A 12372-nucleotide genomic window follows, 5' to 3' on the forward strand; every position below is an offset into this window, starting at 1 on the left:
ATAGTAGAATATATATACACATATATGTATATGTATCTTATATATAAAATTCTCGTGTCACAATGTTAGTTACCATATTCCTCCCAAACGGCTTGATCGATTTTTATGAATTTTTTTTAATTAATTACACTTCAATCAGTCAAAAATCTAAGAAGATTTATGCAAACTTTCATCCCCTATTCTATTCTCCTAGGGGTGAAATTTATCAAAATTTTTTCTTAGGGAATGCCTACGTCATAGTAGATTTATGCATGCAAAGTCTCAGCCCGATCGGTTTAAAATTGACAAAGTTTCATACAAACTTTCATCCCCTATTTTATCCCCTTGGGGGTAGAATTAATCAATATCCTTTCTTAGCGGATGCCTACGTCATAACATCTACCTGCATGCCAAATTCAGCCCGATCCGTCCAGTGGTTTGGGCTGTGCGTTGATAGATCACTATGTCAGTCACCTTTGAGTTATATATATTTGGATTTATAAACGAAATGTATTTATATATTTCTACCAGGTATTTAGCTATAACATAAGCTCTGCTTAACTTGTAACTATGTGAATTGATGGCGCTGTGTATATCACGTCGGGGTCACCACTGTTGCGGGTGAATAATAAGATGTTGTTGGTCGAGACGATGTATATTACAGATGATAATAAACTGACAATGTGTACATAAAAATAATTATCTTATACACTAAATAAAAGTAGGAAAATGTAAGGTGGGGTGACACAGTTTAGATACAGCAGTGCCTAGTAGACAATATTGAATTTGTCTTACTAGACATTATTAAATGCAATTATTATTTTGATGTATCTAGGTGACTGTGTCCCATATAGGACAATTCACGTACCGCTACACCAAACATGCAGGCAGATAATTTCATTTGTATTCTCAATTCTTACTAATATAAATTGACCAAAAATCGGGGAAAATTTTTAGCCCTGGCAAACCTAGTGAGGGTTATCCAAGCCAGTAGGAAGCGAGAAGCAATGGGGTTGCCATGTGCTCCAGAAACTCGACTGAAAATATCGCAAAATTTATTCTTATCATTATTTTAATGTAAGTTATTCTTTGATATGTCCGTAGATTATTAAACATATTATAGTGAACTCATCACTATGATTAGATAGGTTTAAATAATGACTCGCAGGCATAGGTAGGTGAAAATATCGTTAAAATAGTATGAGCCAGGTTCTTCAAAATGATTCTTCTTCATTATGATCGATGACGTGCCCAAAATATTGTGTCGCGTGCCGTCAATGGCACGCGTGCCATTGGTTTCCCTACCCCGTACTAGTAATTTTTTTTCGGACTACTCTAATGCTGTTTGCCGTAGCTGGCCTTTACAGCTTCACTGGACGTTAGGGGGCGAGTGCAGATGGCACTCCAAACACGCGAAATGACTTATGGAGGGCTTCAGCTTTCAGTCCTTCCGCGGGTTTGGAACAACTCCTGCCTGACGGATACGACTTTAGTCTGAGGGCACCACTAGTGGTTTGAACCTCGGCTCAGGCCATCGTAATTTCGATCCCCGTTTGAATTGGGGGATCAATCAGAGGGGCGCCAGGTTGAATGCGCGATACTATGTGTTTGAGGTCGGCGTCTGTACAAGTCCATCTAAGATTTTTATTTTATAGTTTGAGAAACACTGCTCTATTGCAAAATAAAGCTCTTCAAGCATGCGTGTTACAAATACAAATTTGCAATATTCTTTTCAAAAGGACACACAGAGACATTGAATTATTAACATAAATAAATGTCACGTGAATGTTTTAATGTGCTGACGAAACTCTTAAACTTCACTTTTAAAATCGTTAGTTTGACATTTTCAAAATTGTCTCGACAATATATTTAATATAACTGTAACTGTATATTTAACACGACTCGCTGGTGACTATCAGTATTATATATACTCATAACATATTTAATATGACTCGCTGGTAACTATCAGTATTATATATACTCATAACATATTTAATACGACTCTCTGGTGACTGTCAGTATTATATATACTCATAACATATTTAATACGACTCACTGGTGACTATCAGTATTATATATACTCATAACATATTTAATATGACTCGCTGGTAACTATCAGTATTATATATACTCATAACATATTTAATATGACTCGCTGGTAACTATCAGTATTATATATACTCATAACATATTTAATATGACTCGCTGGTAACTATCAGTATTATATATACTCATAACATATTTAATATGACTCGCTGGTAACTATCAGTATTATATATACTCATAACATATTTAATATGACTCGCTGGTAACTATTATATAATTGTACTTTATTTGACGGCCTCGGTGGTCTAGCGGTTTAGCACACCAGTTCACTACTGATGGTCGCGGGTTCGATTCCTCGCACGACACAAACATTTGTATTCATGATTATGATTGTTTGTATCGGTCTGGGTATTTTCTATGTATGATATGTATGTATTTACAAAAAAAACTATGTATCAGTTATCTAGTACTGATAACACAAGTTATAGCTATCTTAACTTGGGTCTAGATGGCGCTGTGTGAATTGTCCTGAGATTATTATTATTATTGTATAATAAGTTCTTATATTATGCTTTGCGATGTTTCCTGAATTATTTGTTTCTAATTTGCCTTTTAGTCTTATTCAACTCATTGAATTAATAATAAATCATTATAATTATACCCACGAGCAATCGTAACTAACAGAGAAATAAGTCCTCCCGCATATATTTATTGCCTACAGTTCCCCTACAATCTTGCCTTCCTGTTTTCTCAAACTAGTTATCAGGGTGAAAGAGAAGGTACTTTCTAGCCGCGACTTCGAGTTCCGTTGTTGCATTGTAGATCTTATGATATCATTAACACATTTAAAAGTTCTTTAAAAATGTTTGCTTTTTAAGATTTTAGCATATGTTTTAATTTATATCCCCAAGTATCGTTTAGAAAACATCAATAGGTCTTTTATGGGAATAGGTCTAAAAATTTACAATAACATACCAAAAGATATATTGGAAAAACCCTTTAAATAAATTCAAAACATCTGTTAAATCATATTTACTGAGCAAAGCCTATTACTCACTAAACGATTACTTGAATGACGAGCGTGCATGGCAATAGTTATTCATGTACTGGATTTTCATTTAATGTTAGACATAGACACCTACATAAATATGCATTGTAAATAACTGGCTTAAAAAAAAGTAATTCGATTGAGTTTCTTGCCAGTTCTTCTCAATTGGATCTATATACCGAACTGGACGGTAGGAAAAAATTAAAATCATAATTAAAAAAAAAATACGTTTATAAGCGGCTAAAATGGACTACATGAATAATTGATTTTTGAATTTGAATTGTAATTTAGTAGATTGTTATTTTTTACCTGATATATGATTTTATCAGTACTTATGACACACGCCTCTCGTGTTAGCACTGTAATTTATTTTATATTACGTTTCCTGTAAGTGGATGTTCTGATTTAAGTTTGTTTTTCACTATGTTTGTAAATAGCCTTGGTTTTCCGAAAATAAATAAATATCTCAGGATAATTCACGCAGCGCCATCTAGACCCAAGCTAAACTAGCTAAAGTTTATGTTATGGGTACTAGATACTGATACAAATATATAGATATGTATATATTTTTTTCATAAATGCATAGAAAATACCCAGACCGATACAAACAATCATACTCATGAATACAAATGTTTGTGTCGTGCGAGGAATCGAACCCGTGACCATCGGAATTAAGGCGGTGTGTTAAACCACTAGACCACTGAGGCCGTCAATATGTTAGAACTAGCTTTTGCCCGCGGCTTAATTTATCCCCGTGTATTTAAGGGGATAAAATAGGTGATGAAAGTTTGTATAGCTGTAAGTACTGGAACCATACTAAGTGTCTGGCAATGAGCAGAGCATGTTATAATACTGTTACAAGCAATATATGAAAAAACTGAGTTTCATAAATTAACGAATTTGATATGAAATTGTATACACCGTTATTACCCAATATACGGTTTCAATGAGTCTGGTAGGATGAAGAACCAAGATAACTGTTTGGCAATTTAGGAAACTCAGTTTAATGGTTTTCTAAATAATATATATAAAGTTCAGCTTTATTAAAATGACGTAAGTTTATTTATAAAATGCTATAGTATAGGGGGGTCCGGCGGGGGGTTGGAACCACACTAAGGGTCTGGCAACGAGCAGCGCAAGTTATAATACTGTTACGAGCAATATGTGAAAAAATGGAGCATCTTAAAATAACGAATTTGATATGAAATTGTATACACCGTTTGTGTAATTTTCCTGCAATTATTGTCATTTTTCGCGGCACTACACCTTCAACATACCACAACACACCTACACTATAAATGTATATATACGTCCCTATAAAGTCTTAATGTTGGGGATATGAAAAAATCCTGCCCTCTGGCGGACGCGGCGCGCAACACCAGTGACACATTCGATCGCGGGAACGAACAGCGGTTACGGCGGTCATATTAGAAACTTGGTGCAAATTGGCGGATTTTTGGTGTATTTGGGGTGAGTATAGGGACAATTTTATATTTTATTTATTATTTCGTGTACACAAAAGTGATTAGATAATAGGCATCGGCAGAGGTATATTTGTAAACGCCCTGAACCAGCGACTTTAACGCGGGGTGAAGAAAAGGTGACGAAATTATTACCACCGAATACCACTAATATATATAAAATTAACATTGGTCACTTCGAGACGGATCGGAGTTTATCCTTTGTCGTTGTTTATTTCTAATCATTTACAGAAAAACACATAAAATCGCGGATACACAATATTTGAGGTTATTCCTACCTACGTAATAAAATTATCATAATTTAAAAACTATTTGCACACTATACACATAATTTGCGGTAATATTTATGTTTCAGTGTTAGGCATTGGTATATATATGTTTTGGATCCCTCCCATATAATTATACTTTCACAATTTCATTACTTTTACATGACAAATACTTCACCTCACCGGCATATTTGATATTTTGTTGTTTAATTGCGGTTAAATTATTGTCTCCTGGATATTAGGGGTTATATTGTTATTAGTTTTGTGTTATGTGTTTTATTTTAAATCCAAAGTAAATAAAGACGGTCTTATTTACTTTTGGTAATAAATTTTTAAATGGTAGTAGATATAGTATTCTAATTTCATTACTTTGACTATACATAAATTGGCCTTGCGTTCAATAGTTCGACTTCGTATTATTAAGTTGGTACTTCAAATCCCAACAACTGTTTTTGTTTTTTTTTGTTTATTTTATTATTTACGTTATTCCTTGGAGTTTGTTATAAAATTTCAGTGTATTTGTATAATATACTATTCATAATTTTTTGTTTATTTTTTTTTTTTCATAATTTTTGCAAACAGTGTAACTTATTTTTATTTTTTATAATTAGGTGTCTTTAGAAATAGTTTACATTAATAACTATTTTGTGGTTTATTGTCGATTAATGAGCGTTAGATATTTGCGATAGTTTTTAATACTTGAATCGGAAAATTAAGTATTATTCCTGTAGTATTTTAGGCATAACTTACTTTGTTTTTTATGTAATTATTCAGTATACTTGGCTAGTATAAGTTATAGTGCCAGTTGAAGGTATTTGTATAAGTATAATTTGTGTTATTTTTTAAATATTTATAAGTAAATTAAACTTGAGTTTATTATATATTAAGTACTTTTACAAAATTGATAGTTCGCGTTTGCTTACGTTTTATTTGAATTGGGGTTTTGTTTTACTTACGTTTGCTTGTTTTGTCACTTACTATCGAAAATGACAACGGCGGTTAAGAAAATTCAATTTAGGTACGATAAAGCCACTCACAATATTGATTACATTTATGATCTCGTGCGGGCAGATTCGTTAACATTGGAACAAAAGACTGAGTTTCAAGTTAGGTATGCGGACTTAGAAAATAATTATCAAGAATTTGATTCTATGCATTCGGAGATGCAACTCAAGGCGGATGAATCGGAGTTAGAGAAACTTAAGACGGTCTTTGAGACATATAATAAGAAGTATTATTTTATAAAGCGGCGATATATTGAGTTATCTCTTGAAACTAAAGCGGATTACTGTGGTGACAATATAAAGACCGACACTAATCTCAAGTCTAAAGTGATTTTACCTAGGTTAGCGCTGCCCTCATTTTCAGGGAAATTACAGGAATTTAATTCCTTCATGGAACTTTTTCAATCATTGATTGATCAAGATGTAACATTAACTAATACTGAAAAATTGTATTATTTATCTAGTTCTTTAGTAGGAGAACCAAAAACATTAATTCAGCATTTATCTATTGTCGGTGATAATTACTCCATTGCATTAGAATTACTTAAGGCACGTTATAATAATAAACGTTTGTTAGCGGATAAATTATTACACAATTTATTAAGCGCGGCGCCCGTCACATATAAAAATTTGAGTGGACTAAAATTGTTTGTGAATACTTTGCTCGAAAATACGAAGGCTTTAGAAAAGATGAATTTTCCAGTAGATTCGTGGTCTTATATATTATTTTACATAAATTTTCAAAAATTAGATAGTAACTTAAAAAGGGATTTTGAAAATAAGTTTGATGAAAAGGAACTACCTGCCTTTGAAGATTTATTGAAATTTTTAGAAGGTGAGATTCGTAAATTGGAATCTAGTGCGGATCCTGATTCCAGTGCTCATATGCGGCGTAGAACGTCAGCTCCAGCGGTACGGGCTGTACATTCGGTAGTTCACAATGAAGTTAGCTCGGTATGTAAATACTGCGGAAAGAGCGGTCACTTCATCGCTAAGTGCGAGAAGTTTTTGAGTTTAAAGCCTACCATCCGAAAGCGACACGTAATATCCACTAACTTATGCTTTCGATGCCTTAATAGTCATAACATTGCTAATTGCCAATATAATCGAAATTGTTATAAATGCAATTCACCTAAACATCATTCCTTATTACATTTTGACATACCTGCGGGGTCACGGGAACGTCAACCCCGTTTATCTACTAATAATGTCCCAAGCAAGACGGATGCTACGGAACATCCACCTCAGGAGACGGCTCCTACAGCTAGGGTTTCATCGGCAAGTACAGGCAGCAATGAGGTGTTTGGAGGAATGGCATCACAGACCACTGGTACTTATCAACGGACGGTATTACTGTCAACGGCTATCATACGAGTACTGGATAAACACGGTTATTACCAGGAGGCACGTGCATTACTAGATGGCGGCAGTCAGGGTACCTTTATTTCGGAACATTGTGCCAACAGACTGGGCTTAAAGCGGTTGAGGTCTAATGTTATATCAGTCACGGGACTGAGTGGTATTCCTGTAACTGGCTGCAAGGGAGTAGTTAATTTAAATATAATGCCTAGGTACACAGATCTACCTGTTCTTTACACTGCAGCTACAGTGTTGAATAAGATCCCGCGAAATTTGCCAGGTTTTTCCTTATCTCCTCATTTAGCGGAAAGTTATAGAGGTATACTTCTTGCTGATGAACAATTTTATATCAGTCGGGAAATTGATATTTTAATTGGTGCGGATCTTATTGCAGATATTTATATGGGGGATGGTACTATAAAGATACATGATAATTTACCTCGTGCCATGAATACGGTGTTCGGGCATGTGTTGACTGGGCCTGTTATTTGTCCGGTTGCGGAACCAGCTTCTCAGGAGACTCATTTTTTGCAAACTTTTTGCTGTAATATTTCAACCGATAGCATTTTGGAGCGATTTTGGGAGGTGGAAGATATTCCTAGCGTAGTGGAAGATCCTAAGGATATGGAATGCGAGTCTATGTTTGTTACTACTCATCAGCGGGACGAGAGCGGAAGGTATGTCGTACACTTACCTTTTTTATCGAACAGGCCGTCTCTTGGAGATTCAGTTTTATTGGCTAAAAGGCGTTTTTTCACAATGGAACGAAAACTGCAGTTAAATGAGTCGCTGCGGAGAAAATATGTAGATTTTATGCGGGAATATGCGGAAAAGGGACATATGTCACTGTGTGTCGGAAAACCAGAAGACTATGATTCCGGTTGTTATATTATATGTCACCATGGAATCTTTAAAACAGATTCAGATAATATAAGAGTCGTATTTGATGCTAGCGGCAAGACTAGCAACGGAGTAAGTCTTAATGACTGTTTACATGCTGGACCAAAGTTACAACGTGATATTATGGAGATCATTTGCAGATTTAGACTACATAAATATGTATTCACTACGGACATCCGAATGATGTTCCGACAGATTTTAATTACTCCGAAAGATCGTGCACATCAACTCATCTTCTGGAGGGAGTCTCCTGATATGCCCCTTCAACTGTATGAATTGAACACAGTAACGTATGGTATGAAGTCTAGTCCTTATCTCGCAATACGGACGTTGAGACAATTAGCGGATGACGAAGAAAGGCGATTTCCGGCGGCAGCGCGTCTTCTCCGGTCTTCAGTTTATATGGACGATATTTTGGGCGGTGCGGATACCCTGGAGGAGACTCAAAGTCTTAAGCGGGACGTAGTGAATTTACTGAAGTCTGGCGGATTTGAACTCAGTAAATGGACGTCAAATACTACGGATTTGTTAAAAGACATTCCAGCGGAACATTTGGAGAATCCTCGAATTTTTAAAGATAACGCGGATGGGCCTAGCTTCATTAAGCTATTGGGAATACAATGGGATCCAAGTAGTGACAGTTTTTCTTACCATACCAGATTTAATGATATGGAAATTTGTACAAAACGATCGATCTTATCGACATTAGCGCGGACCTTTGACCCATTGGGTTGGATCTCCCCTGTAATTTTTCAGGGAAAGATTTTAATGCAACGTCTATGGTTGTTAAAGTTGTCATGGGATGACAAACCTCCGGCAGACGTTGTTGCGGAATGGCAAGGTATTTTAAACAATCTGCCTATGATTGAAAATCTTAAAATGGAACGCTTTGCATTGGGAAACTCTGGAACGTGTTCTATACATGGTTTTGCGGATGCGTCTGAACTTGGATATGGGGCTGCTGTTTATTTGAGAACAGTGGGAAAAGGCGGACAAGTTAAGATCGTTTTAATGATGGCTAAATCACGGGTTTCACCTGTAAAGTCAAGGCTTACTATTCCGAAACTGGAGCTTTGCGGAGCAGCTTTACTTGTGCGGCTTGTAAAGTACGTGGTGGATTCAATTACCGAGCATGTGAACATTGAGGATGTTGTGTGCTGGTCTGATAGTACTATCGTACTTTCTTGGTTGCGGATATCACCCCATCTTTTACAGACATTTGAAGGAAACAGAGTCTCACAAATTATTAATTGCGGTTTGAATATAACGTGGCGACACGTACCCTCAGAACTGAACCCTGCCGACATAGCAAGTCGTGGTTGTCGAGCTTCGGAACTGCTCGAGCACAAATTGTGGTGGGGCCCCTCCTGGCTTCAAGGCCATGCAGATACCTGGCCTTTGAGTGAAAATAATAAAACTGAGTATGACTTACCTGGTATTCGAAAGACGGTGGTGAAGGTTCACGCGGTGATGGTCAAGAGAGATCCTATTTTTTTGCGGTTTAGTTCTTTGAATATGCTGTTAGCGGTAGTGGCGTATTGTTATAGGTTTTTTAGTAATTGTAAAAATCCAAACCATAAGGTTACCGGAGTTTTGACAACAAAAGAACGACAATCGGTTTTACTGCGGTTGATAAAACTAGTCCAAATTGCGGAGTTTGCGGATGATTTAAGTTGCCTCAAGCGGAGTAGTTTTTGTTCTTTACGTTTAAGGCGGCTTATGCCTTTTATTTGCGGGGAGGGCCTTTTGCGTGTCGGAGGACGCTTAAATCATTCCGATTTGTCATATAATCGAAAGCATCCAGTTCTTTTGCCAAAGGATCATCCATTAACGAGTTTAATTATAGATCATCATCATAAAATTCACTGTCATGCGGGATCGACTGCCTTGCAAGCCATTTTACAGACTCAATTTTGGATCATTTCGGCACGACAAGCTATACGTACCAGAATTTTTAAATGTATTTCTTGTTTTCGGACAAAGGCTAAACCTACAGAACCATTAATGTCTGCCTTACCTACGGATAGAGTAGTTGCTACTGGAGTTTTTCATACCGTGCAAACGGATTTTGCCGGACCATTTATAATAAAATCTTCTCGTTTACGTAACGCAAAACCATTGAAAGCATATCTTTGTGTTTTCATTTGTTCTTCGACTAAGTGCGTTCATCTTGAATGTGTTACGGACCTCTCGACAGAGGGTTTTCTTGCGGCTCTAACGAGATTTACGTCTCGACGCGGACTACCTAGTGTGATTCGTTCAGATAACGGCACTAACTATGTAGGTACCAATCGACACTTAGATGAGGTACAAAGGTATTTAGCTTCTCGGGAAGTACAATCGCAACTTAGTAGTAGCGCAGGTAAACGCGATATTACCTGGCGTTTTAATGCACCTGCAGCGCCTCATTTTGGCGGTCTTTTTGAGGCAACTGTAAAGGCGGCGAAGACTTTATTGCGGAGAGTCATCGGTGACCAGATATTGACATTTGAGGAGCTAGTAACTATATTCACTAAAGTTGAAGCCGTCCTCAATTGTCGCCCGTTGTGTCCTCTGACGCAGGATCCCCAAGATTTGGAGGTGTTAACACCTGCGCATTTTTTAATCGGACGCTCGTTATTATCTGTACCGGAATATAATTTTGAAGACATCCCAAACTCACGGTTGAGTCGGTACAATCTAATTCAGGCTCTTTCACAGAGATTCTGGAGAAAATGGAGTGAGCGGTACCTCCATTCTCTTCAAATGCGGAATAAATGGACGTCTCCTATAGATCCTCCTAAGGTGGATGACTTGGTCCTAATTAAAGAGGAAAATTTACCTCCTTTAAAGTGGAGATTGGGCAGGATTGTAGAATTGTTGCCGGGTAAAGATGGTGTAGTACGAGTGGTAAGGCTTATCACTTCAACAGGCACTATAACTCGTCCGGTTGTGAAGATTTGTAGACTCCCCACTAACTAATGGTTTCATATTTATTTATTTCATTATTTTTTAAAAAACTTATTATGTTAGTTTTCTTGCGGTATTTTTAGCGAATTCTGTACATGAGCGGTCTATATAATTTTATAATTTTTGTTTTTCTGTATTTATTTACTTTTTGTTTTGATAAAGGCAATCAGCCTTTCTCGGGCGGGGGGATGTGTAATTTTCCTGCAATTATTGTCATTTTTCGCGGCACTACACCTTCAACATACCACAACACACCTACACTATAAATGTATATATACGTCCCTATAAAGTCTTAATGTTGGGGATATGAAAAAATCCTGCCCTCTGGCGGACGCGGCGCGCAACACCAGTGACACATTCGATCGCGGGAACGAACAGCGGTTACGGCGGTCATATTAGAAACTTGGTGCAAATTGGCGGATTTTTGGTGTATTTGGGGTGAGTATAGGGACAATTTTATATTTTATTTATTATTTCGTGTACACAAAAGTGATTAGATAATAGGCATCGGCAGAGGTATATTTGTAAACGCCCTGAACCAGCGACTTTAACGCGGGGTGAAGAAAAGGTGACGAAATTATTACCACCGAATACCACTAATATATATAAAATTAACACCGTTGTTACCTGTTACCTGCCAAAGGAACCACGATCCAGGTTTCATGTTTGGGGATCGTTCTTACCTGTGTTGGGGACACACATACAAGAACTTTCACGTTTACTAATATGACGGATGTCTGGCCGTCGTGGGCTCTTGGGATATATATTATGTGAATAATTTATATACTCACTTTAGGAAGTACGAAAAATAAATAAAAATATGATCCGGTGTACTAAATGAACGAACACTAAAATATACTTCCCATCCTAAACACAATAATGACACTTTCACACTCGCAGGAAATATAACGAGAATAAATTGCTCACATTGTTCTTGAGCTGGAACAAACGTAACTCGAACGATTTTGCGAACAAACACACAGGAAGGTGCTATTGTTAATGTTTATGATTTATACTTTATTTTACAGCAAAATATAATTATGTTGCTAGATGACATAAATATGACAGTATGTTGATTATAATTAACTGAAATTAATATATAATTAATATATAACGACATTTTAGCCGCTTATGAACGTCAAATTTTTACATTATATTTTTTTTCCCCTAAAATCCAGTTCGGTATATAGATCCAATTGAGAAGAACTGGCAAGAAACTCAATTGAATTACTTTTGTTTTAAAAGCCAGTTTAATTACAATGTATATTTATATAGGTGTCTATGTCTAACATTAAATGAAAATCCAGTGCATGAACAACTATTGCCATGCACGCTCGTCA

At 36.4% G+C, this 12372-nt stretch overlaps 1 protein-coding gene across 1 annotated transcript; it reads left to right on the forward strand.

Annotated features, from left to right (window-relative positions):
- Positions 1–5806: 5806 nt before the first annotated feature.
- On the forward strand, positions 5807–11044 carry LOC131841407 (uncharacterized). Its single transcript, XM_059189721.1, has one exon. It carries the CDS (start codon positions 5807–5809, stop codon positions 11042–11044), a length of 5238 nt encoding a protein of 1745 aa, XP_059045704.1.
- Positions 11045–12372: the final 1328 nt, after the last annotated feature.

The sequence above is a fragment of the Achroia grisella genome, unplaced genomic scaffold, assembly GCF_030625045.1.
Source record: "Achroia grisella isolate CSIRO2021 unplaced genomic scaffold, CSIRO_AGI_Agris_v1 utg1668, whole genome shotgun sequence".
NCBI lineage: Eukaryota > Metazoa > Arthropoda > Insecta > Lepidoptera > Pyralidae > Achroia > Achroia grisella.